General features: G+C 34.0%; 1 protein-coding gene across 1 annotated transcript in view; it reads right to left on the bottom strand.

Annotated features, from left to right (window-relative positions):
• The window catches only part of LOC126879791 (hatching enzyme 1.2-like), a 62,435-nt gene extending 37,097 nt beyond the window's left edge, over positions 1-25,338 (bottom strand). Inside the window, exons 1-2 of the mRNA XM_050643053.1 lie at positions 24,975-25,338; positions 1,216-1,457 (exon numbers count right to left, since the gene is read on the bottom strand). Of these exons, the coding sequence (XP_050499010.1) occupies positions 1,216-1,457; positions 24,975-25,276 (544 nt within the window). The 5' untranslated portion in view covers positions 25,277-25,338. The remainder of the gene's footprint in view (positions 1-1,215; positions 1,458-24,974) is intronic.
• Between the last annotated feature and the right edge of the window lie 356 nt (positions 25,339-25,694).

Here is a 25,694-nt window from a genome sequence, read left to right as displayed (position 1 = left end):
CAAAAACAGACTCTTTTTAAACATTAATAAATGTCATTTCATTAGCTTCCACAAAGTTGCAAAAAAATATCAATCATCATATGTCATCGACAGTAAAGCGCTCTCCTATGTTAAAACAGTAAAGGATTTAGGAGTAATATTCGATGAAAACTTAACGTTTGTGGATCACATTAACTATGTGACAGCAAAGGCTTCAAAAGTACTGGGTTATATACTTAGCAGTTGTGCTGATCTTTCCCTTAATACAATAAAGGCTGTTTACTCATCATTGGTTATATCTATATTAGAATTCTCCTCTATTGTCTGGTCACCATTTTATAATGTTCATGTTGTTTGTCTCGAGAGAGTTCAAAATAAGTTTTTAAGATTTGCAGCATACAGATTGGGATATAATGTTATTGAACTAAACCACAACTATACCATCATCCGTAGTGATCTCAATTTGCACTCCTTAAAAGACCGTAGAATTATAAATGATCTAGCTTTTATTTATAAACTATTAAATAGTGAAATCAATTGTCCTGATTTATTAAAATTAATAAACTTTAATATTCCAAACCATAATCTGAGAAATAATAACTTGTTCCATGTACCTCTTCAATCAACAAACTATGGTCTTAACTCACCAATAGATAGAACTTTAAGTCGCCTGAATGATTTGGACATCGATTTATTCTCTTCTTCCAGTCGAGTATTTAAAAACCGACTAAAATCAATTTTTCCGGTCAGCACTTATGTTTAATATTTAATATTATATTTTCAGTGGATCTGTTAATTTTTGCCATGGATAATGCTTTTGTATTATGTAATGTGTTCATTTTTTATTGTCTGTAGTTAGTTGATTAATGTCAATTTATATTATATTATTATGTATTGTCACTGCATAACGTGGATTGTGCGTATGTTATATTTAGTTTTATTGTAATGTAATTACTATAGTTTTATGCTGTCACACTTTCATTTAATTCATTTAATTTTATTTTTAGTTTTTTACTGTTTTACTGGACTTTACTAATACTACTTTTACTTCTACTTATTGTTTATATATGTATATTTTTTTTGAAATTGGGGAAACCCGTAAATAAATAAATAAATATTTTGAAAATTTCAGGTGCCTAGGTAGCCTAGAACTATTTTTAAAATGGATTAAAAAATTTGCGGATAGAGTGAGAAAGACCAAGTCAAGTATATAAAAACGTTTTAATAATTACTTACCAGCTATAATATTTTCTTTAAAAATGTCAACGAATTGATCTCGATCACTTCTGCTGTGTTCGTGCCAAAAACCAATTATGTGCATTAGTTCATGTATAATTATTCCAATTTTTGTAAAACAATCCTTACCCAGATTCATTTTATTTTTTCCATAGGACAATCTTCCTACTCCGGAAAAACAGCCCGGACTCTCATCAACGATTTTGAAATAATCGTTATGCCCAATCTTTCGACGAATAAACCTAAATATAACATAAACATCTATAAGTATATTATATTATATTACATATAATATATTATATGTATATTATTGTAGATCAAAATTAATCTTAAAAATAAAATAATATTGATGTCAAATACCACGAGATCATAAATTTTCAAGACCCTGTATATGGTCAAATTTTGTAAATAAAATAATTTAGCAGTAAGAAGTGTTTCGCAGAAGAGTGAAAATTTTATAGTAATAGACCTCCTACGAACATTTTTAAAAATCTAAAGAACAGACTAAGTGTTTAGGAAGTTTTAATTTATTATTTAAAATAACCAGCGTGGTTTGATTTAACCAGAGACAATGACTTTTATTCCTATTCCTTTATAGGAATAACTCTGCGAGACAAAATCAGAAACGAAGAAATCAGGAGAAGAACAAAGGTGACTGACGTCATCGAGAGGATAGCCAGGTTGAAGTGGAGATGGGCAGGACACGTAGCCAGAATGACAGATGGGCGATGGACGAAGAGGTTATTGGAATGGAGGCCAAGAGAAGACAAGAGAAGCGTCGGTCGACCGCCTACAAGATGGACTGACGACTTAAGAAAGGTAAATAAAAACTGGATGACGGCGGCGCAGGATAGATGGGGTTGGAAACGAGGGGAGGAGGCCTATGTTCAGCAGTGGACTTTTGAGGCTGGATGATGATGATGAATGACTTTTATATGGTTTCTTAGAAGGAAATGATAGTAAACATATTTGTTTAGTTTAAGATATAGGGGTTTTCAGATTGTAAATAAAGCGTAATTTTAATATCTCCTAGAAATTAAGAAGACAATTTTGTATACAGTACTATTTTTCTTTCCTTCTTCTTTCTTTCTCCCTTTCCTTGTAACCTGTCAGGGTGTTAGATTTGGGATCGCTATTTTAATTTACATTCACCCATCTCTTCCATTCTTTTCGGTTTTCTGCCATTTGCCATTCTGCCCTGTGTCACACACACACACACACACACACACACACACACACACACACACACACACACACACACACACACACACACACACACACACACACACACACACACACACACACACACACACACACACACACACACACACACACACACACACACACACACACACACACACACACACACACACACACACACACACACACACACACACACACACACACACACACACACACACACACACACACACACACACACACACACACACACACACACACACACACACACACACACACACACACACACACACACACACACACACACACACACACACACACACACACACACACACACACACACACACACACACACACACACACACACACACACACACACACACACACACACACACACACACACACACACACACACACACACACACACACACACACACACACACACACACACACACACACACACACACACACACACACACACACACACACACACACACACACACACACACACACACACACACACACACACACACACACACACACACACACACACACACACACACACACACACACACACACACACACACACACACACACACACACACACACACACACACACACACACACACACACACACACACACACACACACACACACACACACACACACACACACACACACACACACACACACACACACACACACACACACACACACACACACACACACACACACACACACACACACACACACACACACACACACACACACACACACACACACACACACACACACACACACACACACACACACACACACACACACACACACACACACACACACACACACACACACACACACACACACACACACACACACACACACACACACACACACACACACACACACACACACACACACACACACACACACACACACACACACACACACACACACACACACACACACACACACACACACACACACACACACACACACACACACACACACACACACACACACACACACACACACACACACACACACACACACACACACACACACACACACACACACACACACACACACACACACACACACACACACACACACACACACACACACACACACACACACACACACACACACACACACACACACACACACACACACACACACACACACACACACACACACACACACACACACACACACACACACACACACACACACACACACACACACACACACACACACACACACACACACACACACACACACACACACACACACACACACACACACACACACACACACACACACACACACACACACACACACACACACACACACACACACACACACACACACACACACACACACACACACACACACACACACACACACACACACACACACACACACACACACACACACACACACACACACACACACACACACACACACACACACACACACACACACACACACACACACACACACACACACACACACACACACACACACACACACACACACACACACACACACACACACACACACACACACACACACACACACACACACACACACACACACACACACACACACACACACACACACACACACACACACACACACACACACACACACACACACACACACACACACACACACACACACACACACACACACACACACACACACACACACACACACACACACACACACACACACACACACACACACACACACACACACACACACACACACACACACACACACACACACACACACACACACACACACACACACACACACACACACACACACACACACACACACACACACACACACACACACACACACACACACACACACACACACACACACACACACACACACACACACACACACACACACACACACACACACACACACACACACACACACACACACACACACACACACACACACACACACACACACACACACACACACACACACACACACACACACACACACACACACACACACACACACACACACACACACACACACACACACACACACACACACACACACACACACACACACACACACACACACACACACACACACACACACACACACACACACACACACACACACACACACACACACACACACACACACACACACACACACACACACACACACACACACACACACACACACACACACACACACACACACACACACACACACACACACACACACACACACACACACACACACACACACACACACACACACACACACACACACACACACACACACACACACACACACACACACACACACACACACACACACACACACACACACACACACACACACACACACACACACACACACACACACACACACACACACACACACACACACACACACACACACACACACACACACACACACACACACACACACACACACACACACACACACACACACACACACACACACACACACACACACACACACACACACACACACACACACACACACACACACACACACACACACACACACACACACACACACACACACACACACACACACACACACACACACACACACACACACACACACACACACACACACACACACACACACACACACACACACACACACACACACACACACACACACACACACACACACACACACACACACACACACACACACACACACACACACACACACACACACACACACACACACACACACACACACACAACAATGTCAACATCTCAGTGTTGACATTAATTGAGGTGATATGATAGTACTAAATTTTAAATCTTCATAGCTTTGTCCCCTAATTAAAAATCGTAGAGTAGTAGCAATGAGCCTTGTTTTTTTTATTATTGGTGTCACCGTATCAAGGAGCTCTTCAAAGGAATCTATGTCAATTCGCAAAAAGTTCTTAAGATCATCTACTTCCAATTATTGTTGCATGACGTTCATGTGGTCAAATCTTTTCTTTTCTGTAGTCATCCCTTCACCCAGTATCTCCCCTTTTTTGTATTGCCCCAACAACCGTGCGCCCTCGGTTGCCCCTGCGGCATGCGTGTGAGTAGCCCGCTTTTACAGATTTTAAAAATTAAACACTTCCCTCAAGTTAGCAGAACAAAGTCAGCAGAACACAGTTATTCTTATACCATAATTAAGTGTTAATTTAATGCTAATTTAATGTTCCAAGAAAAAATTTATTGCTCTTCTTCTTTAAAAGTTATCGCACGTTCTGCTAACTTGATAATCAAGCTAGCAGAGCACTAGGTCAAAAATTTGATAAATCATTTATAATTAAATGCCAAAGTATTCTCTGAATTAAATGCTAATTTAATGTTCCAAGAAAAAATTTATTACTCTTCTTCTTTAAAAGTTATCGCATGTTCTGCTAACTTGAGACACAAGCTAGCAGAACACTAGGTCCAAAATTTGATAAATCATTTATAATTGAATGCCAAAGTATTCTCTGAATTAAATGCTAATTTAATCTTCCCAGAAAAAATTTATTGCTCTTCTTTTTTAAAAGTTATCGCATGTTCTGCTAACTTGAGACTCAAGCTAGCAGAACACTAGGTCAAAAATTTGATAAGTCATTTATGATTAAATGCCAAAGTATTCTCTGAATTAATTGCTAATTTAATGTTCCAAGAAAAAATTTATTGCTCTTCTTCTTTAAAAGTTTTCGCATGTTCTGCTAACTTGAGACTCAAGCTAGCAGAACACTAGGTCAAAAATTTGATAAGTCATTTATAATTGAATGCCAAAGTATTCTCTTAATTTAAAGCTAATTTAATGTTCCAAGAAAAAATTTATTGCTCTTCTTCTTTAAAAGTTTTCGCATGTTCTGCTAATTTGAGACTCAAACTAGCAGAACACTAGGTCAAAAATTTGATAAATCATTTATAATTGAATGCCAAAGTATTCTCTGAATTAAATGCTAATTTAATCTTCCCAGAAAAAATTTATTGCTCTTCTTCTTTAAAAGTTATCGCACGTTCTGCTAACTTGATAATCAAGCTAGCAGAGCACTAGGTCAAAAATTTGATAAATCATTTATAATTAAATGCCAAAGTATTCTCTGAATTAAATGCTAATTTAATGTTCCAAGAAAAAATTTATTACTCTTCTTCTTTAAAAGTTATCGCATGTTCTGCTAACTTGAGACACAAGCTAGCAGAACACTAGGTCCAAAATTTGATAAATCATTTATAATTGAATGCCAAAGTATTCTCTGAATTAAATGCTAATTTAATCTTCCCAGAAAAAATTTATTGCTCTTCTTTTTTAAAAGTTATCGCATGTTCTGCTAACTTGAGACTCAAGCTAGCAGAACACTAGGTCAAAAATTTGATAAGTCATTTATGATTAAATGCCAAAGTATTCTCTGAATTAATTGCTAATTTAATGTTCCAAGAAAAAATTTATTGCTCTTCTTCTTTAAAAGTTTTCGCATGTTCTGCTAACTTGAGACTCAAGCTAGCAGAACACTAGGTCAAAAATTTGATAAGTCATTTATAATTGAATGCCAAAGTATTCTCTTAATTTAAAGCTAATTTAATGTTCCAAGAAAAAATTTATTGCTCTTCTTCTTTAAAAGTTTTCGCATGTTCTGCTAACTTGAGAATCAAGCTAGCAGAACACTAGGTCAAAAATTTGATAAATCATTTATGATTAAATGCCAAAGTATTCTCTGAATTAATTGCTAATTTAATGTTCCAAGAAAAAATTTATTGTTCTTCTTCTTTAAAAGTTATCGCATGTTCTGCTAATTTGAGACTCAAGCTACCAGAACACTAGGTCAAAAATTTGATAAGTCATTTATAATTGAATGCCAAAGTATTCTCTGAATTTAAAGCTAATTAATTAATGTTCCAAGAAAAAATTTATTGCTCTTCTTCTTTAAAAGTTATCGCATGTTCTGCTAACTTGAGACTCAAACTAGCAGAACACTAGGTCAAAAATTTGATAAATCATTTATAATTGAATGCCAAAATATTCTCTGAATTAAATGCTAATTTAATGTTCCAAGAAAAAATTTATTGCTCTTCTTCTTTAAAAGTTATCGCAGGTTCTGCTAACTTGATAATCAAGCTAGCCGAGCAGTAGTTCAAAAATTGATAAATCATTTATAATTGAATGCCAGGGTATTCTCTGACGTAAATGCAAATTTAATGTTTAAAAAAAATGTATTGCTTTTCTTCTATAAAAATTATCGCATGGTCTGCTAACATGATAATCTAGCTAGCAGAACAGTAGTTCAAAAATTGATAAATCATTTATAATTGCATGGCAGAGTATTCTCTTACTTAAATGCAAATTGAATGAGCAACGAAAAAATGTATTGCTATATTTTTTAAAAAGCTATCGCACCTTCTGCTAACTTGATTTTAAGCTAGCAGCACAGTAGTTTAAAAATGAAAATAGGGGTCGTGTGATAGCTCGTATGAAAGGTTACTCAATTATCTTTTCAGTAATATAAACCTTACCATAATTACTTATACAGGTTGGCCAATAAAACACTTGTGAATTAAATAAATTTACACAAAAAGAAGAATGTATGTAATTTATTTATATCCGAACAAATTTTACTACTGTCAGAAAATAGAAAAAAAAATGTTTATTTCACAAATAAACATCGCTTTCGCTTAAATTCAACGTTAAAGCTTGCACCCACCTTCTGTTGGCAGTTTGAGCATCTAATTTAAGCGAAAAGCAGTGTTTGTTTGTCATATAAATATGTTTTTATATTTTCTGACAGCATTAAAATGTATTTTGAATTAAATAAATTACATCCATTCTTCTCAATGTGTGAATTAATTTAAATTAAAATTAGTTTTTTTGGTCACCCTGTGCAAATAATTATGGTAAGGTTTATGTTACTGAGAAGATACATTAAAATGAAATGTCACAAGACCCTTATTCTCATTTAAAAAAATCATCGATTACGTCATCACGCCCAGATGATTGACGTCACTAGTAAGATATGTATCCCAAAAAATCATAATTTAAAATTAAAAATCGACTTGTTTCATGATTTCTCTCTAAAATCGCCCATTCTTGAAAAAATGAATTTATTCCATAATTTTGCCCCTCACTACATATTTTTTACAGTTATCTTGATTTCAAGCTAGGGGACCTATGGTTTAATTTGGTAGGTAGGTGCTCAATCAGATATGAAAAAAAAACGCTTAGAAAGGATTTTTAAACACATGCGAGCTGGTATTTGCATAGAATCATACAAATTCTTATAGGTCTGGATCCCGCGTATGAAAAAAAAGTTGATTAATAGCAAGCTGAAAATTTGTTAATAGCTTAAAGGTGACTAGTCGGACAAACTTTGATATGTGGGAACACTGGAACAGGAGAAGTTTTAATTGTGGAACAGGTTAAAAATTTGGAACGGTCAGACCACGAAAACGGCACATGTATTTTGTCCGACAGAACAGACTTAAACCCTCCGAACAGAGATTAAACTCTCATGCAAAAATCAGACTGAAATTTATCACCAAATGGGCATATTAATGAGTGGAACACGTAGAATATGTCAAATGACAGGAATTATGACAGGTGATAAATAGCAGTCTGATTTTTGCCTGAGAGTTTAATCTCTGTTCGGAGAGTTTAAGTCTGTTCTGTCGGACAAAATACATGTGCCTTTTTCGTGGTCTGACTTTTCCTAATTTTTATCCTGTTCCACAATTAAAACTTCCCCTGTTCCAGTGTTCCCACATATCAAAGTTTGACCGACTAGACACCCTTAAGCTATTAACAAATTTTCAGCTTGCTATTAATCAACTTTTTTTTCATACGCGGGATCCAGACCTATTAATAGTGGTACCGAAATCCTTTTTTTTATTGCTTAGTCGGAAGTCATTGTAAAATGATATTTTTTTATTATTATCGACAACGTTACAGTCCGAACCGTTGATAATCGCTAAGATTTTAATTTTGATGAAATGTCAGAAAGGCGGTCACGGTCAATATTATTGAAGCAATATTGACGAATAATAATGGTAAAAAAACTTCAATTGTGCATTGAAGAAGAATGGTTATAGAGTTTCTAATCGCATCTGCTTTTGGTAAATATTGGTAAAATTCCCATGGCTTCGTCCGACCAAACGCGAATGTTTATCATCTGTTTCTTGAAATGTGAGGGTAAGATCCATTTTGTACATACAATTGATTGTTTCCTTGCAGTAAGTGTCTAGAAATTCTATAAAATCCTATGCCATAAAGAGTTAGCAAAGCTGTAAACGAATTTGTACAATAAAGCCCCAGTAAGGTTTGACCCCTTCAAAGAATAACAACGTAACTCTAGGTATTAGATAGCACTAGTGGAATTAAATTTGTTTTCCGAAAAAAAAAAAGAGAATTCAATTTATTGTTGGAACATTTCATTTGAATTTAGTTTAGAGAATACTGTGGTATTCAATTATTTGATGATTTATCCATAATTATTGAACTACTGTTCAATGTTAAAGTTGAACTACTGCTAGCTTGAATTCAAGTTAGCAGAATATGCTATTATTAATAGCATGTTTTCTTGAAACATTAAATTTGCATTTAATTCAGAGAGTACTCTGGTCTTCTTCTTTACGTGCCATATCCACGACGGAAGTATGTTGTTTCCAATATTTCCATTCCTTTGTTGACGCTTCCCATGGCTTCATTATTTGTTACATGCTCGGTCCATGATGTCTTCCACAGTTGTAGACACCCACAGTTCAAATGCTTCCAAATTTTTAGTAGTCGACGCGTTAAGTGTCCATGCTTCTATCCCGTAAAGCAGAGTCGAGAAAATGTAACACATTGCCAGCCTAACCAGGCTATACAGTGATGAGCGTGCTAATAACCGGCAAAATAGCGCAAAAGATGGAAACATATTAAATGGTGAGATAAAAAGAAATAAAACTAGTAGAATTGTTATATTTAGCGATAATAACATATAAATTGACATTATGTTGATTGTTTCCCACCTTTATACGTATCAGAGGAGTATGTCAACTAAAACTGTCACTGTGACAGTGGCGTTTCTCAAATTCGTCCTATACGTCTAAAGGTGGGAAACAATTAATATAATGTCAATCTATAAGTTACTATCGCTTAATTTAACACCTCCATTAGGTTCATTTCTTTTTATCTCACAACTTAATATGTTTTCCATCTTTTGCGTTATTTTGCCGGTTATTAGTGCGCTCATCACTGTATACAGGGTATCCAGAAACTCTCCCGACAAGCGAAGACTGGAGATTCTTCGAAGATGGCGTATGGAATTAGTTTTTCTTAAATATCTCCAGAACACTACTATTTATGTACATAAAGTTAGCGAATCACTTCTCGCAAATATTATGGCAAGCACAATGGGAATTTGCCGCTTTTTTGCCGTTAAGTTGTGAAAAAATTAATTTTGCCGCTCTTTTATTTTTCTTAATATTCAATGTTTCGCTAACTTCATATGAAGTTAGCGAATCACAACAGCAAAAAATGTTTCAAATTCAAATCGAGTTGGTGCTGAATTTGCCGCTTTTTTGCCGTTAATTAGTTGTGACAAAATTAATTTTGCCGCTCTTTTATTTTTCTTATGATTCCATGTTTCACTAACTTCATATGAAGTTAGCGAATCACAACAGCAAAAAATGTTTCAAATTCAAATCGAGTTGGTGCTCAATTTGCCGCTTTTTTGCCGTTAATTAGTTGTGAAAAAATTAATTTTGCCGCTCTTTTATTTTTCTTAATATTCGATGTTTCGCTAACTTCATATGAAGTTAGCGAATCACAGCAGCAAAAAATGTTTCAAATTCAAATCGAGTTGGTGCTGAATTTGCCGCTTTTTTGCCGTTAATTAGTTGTGAAAAAATTAATTTTGCCGCTCTTTTATTTTTCTTAATATTCAATGTTTCGCTAACTTCATATGAAGTTAGCGAATCACAACAGCAAAAAATGTTTCAAATTCAAATCGAGCTGGTGCTGAATTTGCCGCTTTTTTGCCGTTAATTAGTTGTGAAAAAATTAATTTTGCCGCTCTTTTATTTTTCTTAATATTCGATGTTTCGTTAATTTCATAAAGGGTGGGGAATTAGTGTGAAGAAGTCCAATTACTCGTTTATCGTAGGAGATACGAAAAAAAGTTATTTAGTTAAAAGTTGGTGCCTAGACAGGACCATAATCTGAAAATATTTTCAAATATACAGGACCATCCGTATTGACAGGGTGACACAAAGTTATGTTTTTTTAAATAGAACACCCTATATATTTTTACATTTTTGGATTCTCCTGTACGTCTACTTTCCTAAAATATAGGCTTTCGTAGTAATATACGAAGTAGTTTAAAAGATAATTACGTTTTTTGTTAATTTCGTAGCAATATTTACACCCTGTAGAATTGTAGTAGGTAACTTGACATAAAAATTTCTATTTATATTGAAAATATTTTTAATATAGTCTACTATTGTTAAACATTATTAATATACAGAAACGTTTAGTTTTAGTATACAAGGTTGGTCAAAACTAGGAATGAGTATTTTTTGAGCTTTCTTAAATGGATTTTAGTATAGTATTTTGGTATTGTGAACCAACAAATTTGTGATAATTATAGAGGAATAACACTACTAAGCACAACATATAAAATATTGACTTCAATAATAAGAAAAATATTGTCAAAGATCACGAAGAAGAGAGTGTAACTTGTGAAGAGAGAAGTAACTTTAGAATATGTACTACGAAATATAAACAAAGGAAACCTAAGAACAAGAGGTGGACAAATAATCGCCTACGCAGACGACATTGTTATTATTGCAAAGCATAAAAACATAATGAAAGAAATGCTAAAAAAAATAAAAGAGAAAGGGGAGACAATGGGACTCAGATTAATTGAAGAAAAGACAAAAATATTAAGACTAGGGAAAACAGCAATAAAAGGAAAACCCAAAATAGGAAATTCAGAGTTTGAAGATGTAGAACATTTCAAATACCTAGGAGTGACAGTAAGCAAAACGGGTGAAATAATACAGAAATAAAAGGAAAAATATTGGCAGCGAATAAAGCTTATTTTGCAAATAAAACACTACTTAAAAGCAAAATACTGTCTATTAAAACCAAGATAAGAATGTATAACACCATAATTAGACCAATATTATTATACGCAGCGGAAACAATGACGATGACTAAAAAAGATGAAGAAAAGTTAAGAATAGTGGAGAGAAAGATCATGAGAACCATACTGGGACCAATCAGAACAGAGCAAAATGAATATAGAAGCCGAACAAATGCAGATAGTCAAACCCGCTTATTAGAATACCTCTTAAAGGAATATCCCGGTTTAAGAAATAAAAATTTGAGGTCCCGAAACGTTTCTACTAGGGACCAATGATCGGTTATTAGAATATCCCTTTTATAGGAATACTTTTGATTGGCACGAAGGCTATTCCAATAAGCGGGTTCGACTGTATTAAGAAAGTACTAAAGAAGATATCGTGACCAAAATAAAGCAATGCAGAGTTAGATAGTTAGGTCACATCTGGCGGGCAGGAGATGAAGCAGTGACATATACTATGATAGAATGGAATCCAGTAGGAAGAAAGAAAAGAGGAAGACCAAGATCGAAATGGTTGCAAGAAGTTGAAGAAGACTTTTGCCGCTCTTTTATTTTTTTTTTTTTAATATTCGATGTTTCGCTAACTTCATATGAAGTTAGCGAATCACAACAGCAAAAAACGTTTCAAATTCAAATCGAGTTGGTGCTGAATTTGCCTCTTTTTGGCGTTAATTAGTTGTGAAAAAATTAATTTTTCCGCGTTTTTATATTTTTTTTAATATTAGGTGTTTCGCTTATTTCATAAAGGGTGGGGAATTAGTGCGAAGAAGTCCAATTACTCATGTATCGTAAGAGATAGGAAAAATGTTATTAGGTAAAAGTTGGTCCCCAGACAGGACCATAATTTAAAAATATTTTGAAATATACAGGGCTATCCGTATTGACAGGATTCCACAACCTTATGCTTTTTTAATAGAACAACCTGAATATTTTTACATTTTTGAATTCTCTTTTCCTAATATATAGACTTTTGTAATAATATATGAAGTAGTTTAAAAGATAATTAAGTGCGGTTTTTTTAAATTTTGTAGCAATATTCACACCCTGTAGAATTGTAGTAATTTGACATAAAAATGTTTATTTATGTTCAAACGATTTTAATATATTCTTCTATTGTTAAACATAATTAATATAAAGAAACGTTTAGTTTTAGTATACAGGGTTGGTCCAAAGTAGGAATGAGTATTTTTTGAGTTTTCTTAAATAATACTTTTTTATTTCTTAAGCATTCCCTATACCCTATAAGACACTACCTAAGTGTAAAATGCGAAAATGTATTGTTTAATTTTTGTGTGTTAACTACTTGTCGATTGATTAGCGAATGGTGTTCAAATTTCTTTATATCAGGTCATCAGGTGTCTTGCAGTGAAGTAATATATTTTGCGATAACAACGCGAGACATTCATTATGTGTTGTATTATAAATACCGGCTGAATTGCATTCTCAAATAAAGAACCTTTTTATTCATTGTGTTTCCTACTGTTCTACTGAAACAGTAGAACTATTGTTTGGTAGTTAGTCACAATAATTATATTGTATCTATGTTTTTGTATAATTTAAATATACACGGGGAAACAAAGAAGCACAGATGTTGACATTTTAACGGTTAATGGGAGAGACCGACAATAATTATTGGTGTATGTTTGTCGTTTCGATTTACACTCCGGAAATCGTTCTCAAAAAAGATTATTCTACAAATTCTGGAAACAATTTATAACCCTTAAACAAATCAAGTCATAAAATTTTCACAGTACCTATTTTTAGAATAAGGTTTTTTGAGAACAATTTCCGCAGTGGAAATCAAAACGTCATCCATTAGTTATTTAAATATCTATTTTTATTACACCAATAATTACGGATCAATCTTATTTAAACATAATATACATAAACATATTGTGAGAACGTTTGCGTTGGAATAAATTCATTATTTCGAGAATGGGCGAATTTGTAGAAAAATCCTGAGACAGGTCGATTTTTATTTTTAAATTATGACTTTTTAGCATATATACTATACTAGTGGCGTCATCCATCTGGGCATGATGACGTAATCGGTGATTTTTTTAAATAAGAGTTGGGGTTGTGTGATAGCTCATTTGAAAGGTTATTTAATTCTCTATTCAGTAGTATGAACATTAAAATAATTATTTATACAGGGTGTACAAATTTTTTTATTATTACAATTATTTACACATAAAGAAGAATGTAAGCAATTTAGTTAATTCAAAATACATTTTACTGCTGTCAGAAAAACAGTTTATAATGTTTATTTCACAAATAAACATTGCTTTTCGCTTAAATTAAATGTTCAAACTGCTAAGAGACAGGTGGGTGTCAGTTTTAACGTTAAATTTAAGCGAAAAGCAATGCTTATTTGTCAAATAAACATTTCATTCTGTTTTCTGACGGAATTCAAATGTATTTTGAAATAAATGAATTACGTACATTCTCCTTTTTGTCTCAATTAATTTTATTAAAAAAAAATTGGACACCCTGTTTAAATAATTATGTTAACGTTTATATTACTGAATAGAGAATTACGTAACCTTTCGAATGAGCTATCACACGACTCCTACTTTCATTTAAAAAAAATCATCCATTACGTAATCACGCCCAGATGTATGACGTCACTAGTGTGATATATATGCTAAAAAGTCATAATTTCAAAATAAAATTCGACCTGTCTCAGGAGTTCTCTCCAAATTGGCTCCTTCTCGAGATAATGAATTTATTCCAACTCAAACGTCCTTACTGTATAAAATACTTGAAATAAAATATAAAAGGAGGGGGTAAATATATGAATTTATATTTTATAATAATATTATAAAATATAAATTCATATATTTATCCCCTCCTTTTATATTTTATTTTTAGTTTTTTATAATAATATTATAAAATATAAATTCATATATTCACCCCCTCCTTTTATATTTTATTTCAAGTATTTTATACAGTAAGGACGTTTGAGTTGGAATAAATTCATTATAATATTAATAATATTATAAAATATAAATTCATATATTTACCCCCTCCTTTTATATTTTATTTCAAGTATTTTATACAGTGAGGATATTATGTTAGATGAAATTATATTATGTTTTAAGTAGGATATCCATAAATTAATAATAATCTATTCGTACCGCGTACCACTAGAAGCGTCAATCAGGACCCAAAAGAGTTGTGTGGAGATGCAAGTCTACCAGACGCATCCTACGAAATTATCGTGCAGCGTTTCAGAATTATAAAAGAAGAAAAATATGTTACAATATCGTAAAAAATGGTACCATTCAGCATTCAGCACAAGTTAATATTTATGAAGTTATTGAAACGTCGAATATTAAAAAATTAAAAAAGCGGCAAAATTTATTTTTTTCGCAACTAATGAGCGGCAAAAGCGGCAAATTCAGAATTCAGCACCAACTCGATTGGAATCTGAAACATTATTCGCTGTTGTGATTCGCTAACTTTATATGAAGTTAGCGGAACATCGATTACTAAGAAAAATAAAAAAGCGGCAAAATTTATTTTTCCACAACTAATGAGCGGCAAAAAAGCGGCAAATTCAGCACCAACTCGATTTGGATTTGAAACATTTTTTGCTGTTGTGATTCGCCAACTTCATATGAAGTTAGCGAAACATCGAATATTAAAAAAAAATAAAATAGCGGCAAAATAAATTTTTCCACAATTAATGTGCGGCAAAAAAGCAGCAAATTCAGCACCAACTCGATTTGAATTTGAAACAGTTTTTGCTGTTGTGATTTGCTAACTTCATATGAAGTTAGCAAAACATCGAATATTAAAAAAAAAATAAAAAAACGGCAAAATTAATTTTTTCACAACTAATTAACGGCAAAAAAGCGACAAATTCAGCACTAACTCGATTTGAATTTGAAAAGTTTTTTGCTGTTGTGATTCGCTATCTTCATTAACTTCATAATGAAGTTAGCGAAAAATTGAATGTTAAAAAAAAGTGCGGCAAAAGTCTTCTTCAACTTCTTGCAACCATTTTGATCTTGGTCTTCCTTTTTTCTTTCTTCCTACTGGATTACATTCTAACATAGTATATGTCACTGCTTCATCTCCTGCCCGCCAGATGTGACCTAACTATCTAACTCTGCATTGCTTTATTTTGGTCACGATATCTTCTTTTAGTACTTTCTTAATCTCTGCATGTGTTCGGCTTCTATATTCATTTTGCTCTGTTCTGATTGGTCCCAGTATAGTTCTCATGATCTTTCTCTCCACTATTCTTAACTTTTCTTCATCTTTTTTAGTCATCGTCATTGTTTCCGCTGCGTATAATAATATTGGTCTCATTATGGTGTTATACATTCTTATCTTGGTTTTAATAGACAATAATTTGCTTTTAAGTAGTGTTTTATTTGCAAAATAAGCTTTATTCGCTGCCAATATTTTTTCTTTTATTTCTGTATTCTTTCACCCGTTTTGCTTATTGTCACTCCTAGGTATTTGAAATGTTCTACACCTTCAAACTCTGATTTCCTATTTTGGTTTTTCCTTTTATTGCTGTTTTCGCTAGTCTTAATATTTTTGTCTTTTCTTCATTTAATCTGAGTCCCATTGTCTCCCCTTTCTCTTTTATTTCTTTTAGCATTTCTTTCATTATGTTTCTATTCTTTGCAATAATAACAATGTCGTCTGCGCAGGCGATTTTTTGTCCACCTCTTGTTCTTAGGTTTCCTTTGTTTATATTTCGTAGTACATATTCTAATGCTAGATTAAACAGTGGATAAAGCATCCCCTTGTTTCACTCCTTTATTTATAATGAATTCATCTGTCTCGCCTCTTTGCGTTTTTATGCTAATTTTGGTAGTTCTCATTGTCATATTTATTAATTTTCTGAGTTTATGTGGGATTTTTAATTTTTCCAGGGCAATAGTTAGTTGTTTTCTCTTAATCGAATCAAATGCCTGTTTGAAGTCGATGAATAGCATTTCTAATTCCAGTTTGTATTCATTTGCTTTTTCCATTATTCTTCCTTCCTCCATATATCTTCCTTCTGTGACTCCACATTGGTACTGTCCCACTCTCTTCTTCGTGATCTTTGACAATCTTATTGATCTTCGTGATCTTTTCTTATTATTGAAGTCAATATTTTATATGTTGTACTTAGTAGTGTTATTCCTCTCTAATTATCACAAATTTGTTGGTTCACAATACCAAAATACTATACTAAAATTCATTTAAGGAAGCTCAAAAAATACTCATTCCTAGTTTTGACCAGCCTTGTATACTAAAACTAAACGTTTCTGTATATTAATAATGTTTACCAATAGTAGACTATATTAAAAATATTTTCAATATAAATAGAAATTTTTATGTCAAGTTACCTACTACAATTCTACAGGGTGTGAATATTGCTACGAAATTAACAAAAAACGTAATTATCCTTTAAACTACTTCGTATATTAGTACAAAAGCCTATATTTTAGGAAAGTAGACGTACAGGAGAATCCAAAAATGTAAAAATATATAGGGTGTTCTATTTAAAAAAACATAAGTTTGCGTTCCCCTCTCAATACGGATAGCCCTGTATATTTGAAAATATTTTCAGATTATGGTCCTGTCTAGGCACCAACTTTTAACTAAGTAACTTTTTTTCGTATCTCCTACGATAAACGAGTAATTGGACTTCTTCACACTAATTCCCCACCCTTTATGAAATTAGCGAAACATCGAATATTAAGAAAAATAAAAGAGCGGCAAAATTAATTTTTTCACAACTAATTAACGGCAAAAAAGCGGCAAATTCAGCACCAACTCGATTTGAATTTGAAACATTTTTTGCTGTTGTGATTCGCTAACTTCATATGAAGTTAGCGAAACATCGAATATTAAGAAAAATAAAAGAGCGGCAAAATTAATTTTTTCACAACTAATTAACGGCAAAAAAGCGGCAAATTCAGCACCAACTCGATTTTAATTTGAAACTTTTTTTGCTGTTGTGATTCGCTAACTTCATTATGAAGTTAGCGAAACATCGAATATTAAGAAAAATAAAAGAGCGGCAAAATTAATTTTTTCACAACTAATTAACGGCAAAAAGCGGCAAATTCAGCACCTACTCGATTTAAATTTGAAATATTTTTTGCTGTTGTGATTCGCTAACTTCATATGAAGTTAGCGAAACATTGAATATTAAGAAAAATAAAAGAGCGGCAAAATTAATTTTTTCACAACTAATTAACGGCAAAAAAGCGGCAAATTCCCATTGTGCTCGCCATAATATTTGCGAGAAGTGATTCGCTAACTTTACGTACATCTACTATTTACAAAAACTATAACTTTTCTGAACATTTCTGGACACCCTGTATACAGGGTGGCCAGAAACTCTACCCACAAGAAAAGACAGGAGATTCCTCAGATAATTTTAAGACAATTTAACCCAATTCACCTAGTCAGAAAAGGCTTCCTAAGGGAGCTAAAGCTCTTTGAAAATGGCGTCCTTTAATTAGTTTTCCTTAAATAAATAACTCCAGAACGCTTTTATTGACAAAAATAAAAATTGGTACACATATTTATCTTCCAGAGATAAATCCATTCCATGCATTACGAATTTCTGGTACCGGTCATAGGCGTCCGTTTTGGGTGGGCAATAGATATTTTATCGCATAATTTTTTTATCTTTAATTTTGGAGCATGTTTGACTCTGGATTATTAAATTGTGAGATATTCTACAACTAAAAGGTACTCTAGTTTTAAGTCGATAGAATACACCGTTTTCTAGAAAAATTGATTTAAAAATTTTTTTTGAGTTTCCAAAAAAAATTAAAAAAAATATTTAGAAATCCGAAAACTGGTATGTTTGTTTATATTTCAGAGATAAATCAATTTCATTAAGGGGATGGGTACGTATTTTCGGCTGCAATGAAATTTTTGAAAAATTTAAACACAGAATGAAAGATTACAGTCTTACCGAGGGCCGAAATCCCTGAAAACTTCTATAATGTTTATTTTAATAAGTTATAGGGGTGACAAACTAAGAGAAAATGTGGTGTGATTATTAGTTCCAATTATCTCGTTGAAAAGAAACTTTTTATTTATTCTAAGGGATTTTCGGCCCTCGATAATAATTTAGTCTTTCATTTATCAAATTTTGACCTAGTGTTCTGCTAGCTTGATTATCAAATTAGCAGAACATGCGATAACTTTTAAAGAAGAGTAATAAATTTTTTCTTGGAACATTAAATTAGTATTTAATTCAGAGAATACTTTGGCATTCAATTATAAATGATTTATCAAATTTTTGACCTAGTGTTCTGCTAGCTTGAGTCTCAAGTTAACAGAACATGCGATAACTTTTAAAGAAGAAGAGCAATAAATTTTTTCTTGGAACATTAAATTAGCATTAAATTAACACTTAATTATGGTATAAGAATAACTGTGTTCTGCTGACTTTGTTCTGCTAACTTGAGTCTCAAGTTAGCAGAACATGCGATAACTTTTAAAGAAGAAGAGCAATAAATTTTTTCTTGGAACATTAAATTAGCATTAAATTAACACTTAATTATGGTATAAGAATAACTGTGTTCTGCTGACTTTGTTCTGCTAACTTGAGTCTTAAGTTAGCATAACATGCGATAACTTTTAAAGAAGAAGAGCAATAAATTTTTTCTTGGAACATTAAATTAGCATTAAATTAACACTTAATTATGGTATAAGAATAACTGTGTTCCAAGGGCGAATATAAGGGGGGGGCCGAGGGGGCCCGGGCCCCTCCCGAAATAAAAATAAATAAATGAAAAATGGTTGATGAAGTTAAAAAATACAAGTTAACACAAAATATTGAAGTGGATGGAGATTGATTGATTTTATGGAGATTGATATATACTGTTTGTTGTGCATGCTGGCTGTTCGGAAGGATTTATCCAAGGAGCATAACTGGTTTATAGAGCCTACACTACTATTTTATAGTGGAGATTATCATTGTCAAATGAATTCCAAAATTTTTGAAAAATATGTAATAGAAAAATTGTTAAGACATTAAACAAGAAAAAGGGGAAAAAGCTCGGACTCGGAAGTAGGTGCTAATTATGGTAACCCCTCACTTACGTCCGTGCATTATTCTCCCCTTCCTTTTTTGGGATCTCCCTAAACGGCAACTTTGCTCAGAGTCGTTCTTAACGGAGCCAGTACATTTTACTTACTACCGCTTTAATTTTAGCGATATGGCAACGCTGTGCGGAACGTTCTCGGCGCATGCTGTGTTGATTGTTTTCAGAGAAGCGTCAGTTACAAACTGCAATTAAGTGGTGTTGAGTTTGCTTTATTTGTTATTCGTTTGTTGTTATCCGTTGTTATATAGTTCAGCTCATTTCGTTATGAAGAGACAAGCTTCAATTGAAACCTTTTTTACGAAAAGGCTAAACGTAAGTGAACCTAGTGAAGTTAACTGTGCCGTTAGCAATGATGCTGCGTCTTCTGTTGTTGCTACTACGAGCACCGATCCATTTCCAGTAGCAGAGGACTGTAACCAGTTAGGCTTATTACAAGTAAAAGCAAACAAATATGATATTGGACACTATTGTCAAATCAACTCTACTCAAAGCTTAACAAATGAAGAAAAAAATTCACTGTTAGAAAATGTTTGGAAACCTCCGATTGGATATAAATTTCCTACTATTTCTAGTTCAAACCATGCTAGATCTTTTCAAATGAAATGGCAAGAAGAATTTAAGTGGTTAGCATATTCCGAGGAAAAATCTGGGTCATTTTGTAAATACTGCGTAATATTTTCTCACTCCGAAACTGTAGGAAAAGGAGACCACCAAATGTCAGGGGCATTGGTAAATAAGGCTTTCACTAATTTGAAAAAGGCAAAAGAAGTATTTGGTAAACACGAAAAATGTACATATCACAAACGATCAATTTTGGTAGCTCAAAATACAAAATCTGTTGTAACTAAAAAATCGGAGAGTGTTATCAATCAACTAAATGCTCAAAGAATAATAGATATTAAAGAAAACAGGAAAAAGCTTATTCCTATAATAGAAAGTATAAGATTTTGCGGGAGGCAACAAATAGCACTAAGAGGCCACCGTGACAGTGGACGAATAGGCTTAGAAGAGCCAGAAAAAAATGATGGAAATTTCCGATCTTTGCTCAGATACAGGGCTAACAGTGGAGACAATGATCTAAAACTTCAATTATTGAGCAGTGGTGGTAAGAGTATGTACACAAGTTCTTTTATTCAAAATGAACTGATTAGCACGTTTGGTCATTTGATTCAAAGTCAGATTGTCACAAATGTCAGAAAATCTATTTTTTACTCTGTTTTGGCAGACGAAACAACTGACATTAGTCAAGTTGAACAGTTTTCTCTTTGTGTACGGTATGTCGACGACTCATCATATAAAATCAGAGAAGATTTCCTGACTTTTGTTCCAGTGTATGACGTTACTGGGGCAGCATTAGCTAACACAGTTTTGGATACCTTGTCAAGCTTAGGGCTTGACCTGAACAAATTGAGAGGCCAAGGGTACGATGGTGCTTCCACGATGAGAGGGCCCTTCAGAGGGGTGCAAGCGTGCATCAAACAGAAACTGCCTCTAGCGTTGTACACACACTGTTCTTCACATACCCTAAACTTATGTTTATCAGATGCAAGTATCATACCTTCTATAAAAAATTGCATGGGCGTTATTAAAGAAGTCTGCGCATTCTTCCATAAGTCAGCCAAAAGAACTGAAGTATTAAAATTAACCATTACTGAATGTTGTCCTGAACAAAAGAAAAAGAAACTTATTTCTTTATGTGAAACAAGATGGGTGGAGAGGCATGACTCGGTGCTTTTATTTAAGGAACTATTGGAACCCGTCAGTCTTTCCCTTTTGAAAATTGAAGAAGAATCAAGTGACTCAGCGCCTAAGGCACACGCTCTAGGTAGTTCTATCACTCAATTTCAATTTCTTGTAAATACTTTTGTTTTGAGCCATATGCTGTCTAAAACACATAACTTATCTGAGAATCTTCAAAAAAAGAACTTAGATCTCACACAGGCTGTGAAAAATGTTTCGAATGTCTTAGATCTGCTTTCAAAAGAAAGGGAAAATGCCGATAACAACTTTAAAGTCCTGTATAGTCAAATACAGGAGCGGGCTGACAAACTTAAGATTAAAGAGGAGGTTCCTAGAATTTGCCGCCTTCAAACAGCCCGCAACAACGTTCCATACAGTACCCAAGAAGAGTACTATCGCCGAGCTGTTTATTTACCTTACCTAGACGATTTTTGCAATTCGCTGAAGGAACGCTTTGAGTCTCACAAGGAAACAGTTGCATCCTTACAAAACATCCTTCCAGAATTTTGTATCAAAACTGATTTCTGTGCATTGGAACCTGCTTTCAATTCCTATGAAGAGGATTTGTCCCATAAAGAGGTTGTGGAAAGCGAGTTCATGCTGTGGAAAGAAAGGTGGAGCCAAGAGAAGTATGAAAATCTTCCCAAGTCAGCCGTAAGCTCTCTTGAAAAATGTGACCAAGATTTCTTCCCAAACATTTATGTTCTATTAAAACTGCTAGCAGTTCTGCCTGTTTCTGTGGCAACCGTGGAAAGATCGTTCTCAAGTTTAAGAAGGCTAAAAACATACTTGAGAAATAGCACTTCGGAAAATAGGCTTAATGGGCTAGCGTTGCTTTCAATCCACAGAGACTTTGCAATAAGCAATGAAGAAGTTCTTGACAAGTTTGCGAGTGTACCAAGAAACCTTGATTTTGTGTTGTAAACTTAAAATATAAAAGTTGTAATAAAGTTGTAAACTTAAAATATTAAATTAAAATAAAAATATACCAATTCTTTAAATTTTTTTTCGTGGGAGTATACCCGAACCCCCCTCTGCTTATTCCATACCCCCCCCCCCGGATTCCCCGGTTATTGGGCCACCCCCAAAATATTTTCCTATATCCGCCACTGCTGTGTTCTGCTGACTTTGTTATGCTAACTTGAGGGACGTAAATTAAACATGCGTTGGAAAGGTAATGATCAGTACTATCAGAAGCCACAAAAGTCGGACTTATATTTTTTGGGAGTTTTGGGGACGAGAACGAAAAACAGACAGAAACAAAAACAGAAAATCGAAAATTGCGTGTATACAGGGTGTCCAGAAACTCTACCGACAAAAGAAGACAGGAGATTCCTCAGATAATTTTAAGACAATTTAACCCAATAATTCACCTAATCCGAAAATGCTTCTTACGGGAGCTAGAGCTCTTTGAAGATGGCGTCATGAAATTAGTTTTTCTTAAATACCTCCAGAACGCTTCTATTTAGAAAAACGAAAATTGGTATACTTATTTACTTTTCAGAGATGAATCGATTCCATCCATTGCAAATTTCTAGTATCGGTCATAGGCGTCCGTTTTGGGTATAGCAACGGGTATTTTATCGCATAACTTTTTTGTCCTTTACTTTTATGCATTTTTGACACCGGATTATTAAATTGTGAGGTATTCTAGTACTAAAAGGTACTCTTGTTGTAAGTCGGTAGGACACACCGTTTTCTAGAAAAATCGATTTGAAAATTTTTCGTTTTTGGAATTTGAAAAAAAATTGAAAGAACTTTTCAACAAAAACCGAAGTATTTTACCAACATAAAGTAAGAGTAACTTTTAGTACTCGAATACCTCATAATTTAATAACCTAATGTCAAAAATGCTCAAAAATTCAAGACAAAAAAAAGTTATGCTATAAAATAGCTGTTGACCTACCCAAAATGGACGCCTATGACCAGTACCAGAAATTCGCAATTAATGAAATCGATTTATCTCTGGAATATAAATAAATGTACCAATTTTCGTCTTTCTAAACAGTTTTTTTTTGAAATTTTTTTTTATTCAAAAAGCGAAAAAATTTTAAATTGATTTTTATAGAAAACGGTGTGTCCTACCGATTTAAAACAAGAGTACCTTTTAGTACTAGAATACTTCACAATTTAACAGTCCAGTATCATAAATGCATAAAAGTTAAAGATAAAAAAGTTATGCGTTAAAATAACCGTTGCCCTACCCAAAACGGACGCCTATGAGAGGAACTAGAAATTTGAAATGGATGGATTAGATTTATATCTTGAAGATAAAAACGCGTACCAATTTTTGTTTTTCTAAATAGAAGCGTTTTGGAGGTATTTAAGAAAAACTAATTACAAGACGCCATCTTCAAAGAGCTCTAGCTCCCTTAGGAAGCATTTTCGGACTAAGTGAATTGGGTTAAATTATCTTAAAATTATCTGAAAAATCTCCTGTCTTCGTTTGTCGGTAGAGTTTCTGGACACCCTGTATAATATGTATAGTGTCGCATCTACGGCGGTAGCTGCTCCCCTGTTTCTAAGTTTGATAAACTTTTTATAATAACAAATTTTAATATTTTCAAAACTATAATATTAAAAATATTGAAACTTACTTGATACACGTATATTTATGAAACGTGGCCACTGCTCGAAATAAAACTCGTTTTTGTATTTTAGTATAATCCCCAGTTAACATGAACGGAATGATTCCTTTATCCCATCTATATGTATCTCCAACAATGCCATTTCGCAATGATTTCTCAGGTAATATGATATCACCTTCAAAATAAATTTCGTCTTTCTCAGGATTAGGAAAGTTTACCTCAGATTTTTTCTCTTCGGTACTTTTTGATGCAATGCCTTTTAGGAAAACCATATTCAACAACAAAATCACACATACTTTATATATCAACATGATCCAGAATCAAGTGCTGATCAACTGAGAGCTAGGAAATTCGAAATCAGAATAATAAGTTTTAGTGGAACCATAATTTTATTTTATATATACATAAACCCACATATATTGCCTCACTGCAAATATATAACAAATTCAATTAATAATCAAATCATAACTACATCATAAAAAATATCTAATAAAAATATAATGGGTACTTACGAATGTATGTGCGGGAGGTACGATAAAACCGCCCCGTAGACAACTCATCAGCGGTAAAAAACTGTAAAACCGTGGAATTTTGAGAATCCACACCGATTCTAATGAAAAGGATTAAAACTCGGTTGACCCTCTTCTTCAAAATCTAACCTACGCTGAACCGGGTTTTTGCCCTGGGGGTGAAAACAACCCCATCTAGGGGATGAAAATTTTTTCAGTC

Source organism: Diabrotica virgifera, chromosome 2, assembly GCF_917563875.1.
Source record: "Diabrotica virgifera virgifera chromosome 2, PGI_DIABVI_V3a".
NCBI classification, from domain to species: domain Eukaryota; kingdom Metazoa; phylum Arthropoda; class Insecta; order Coleoptera; family Chrysomelidae; genus Diabrotica; species Diabrotica virgifera.
This window is presented reverse-complemented; position numbering and strand designations above follow the sequence as displayed.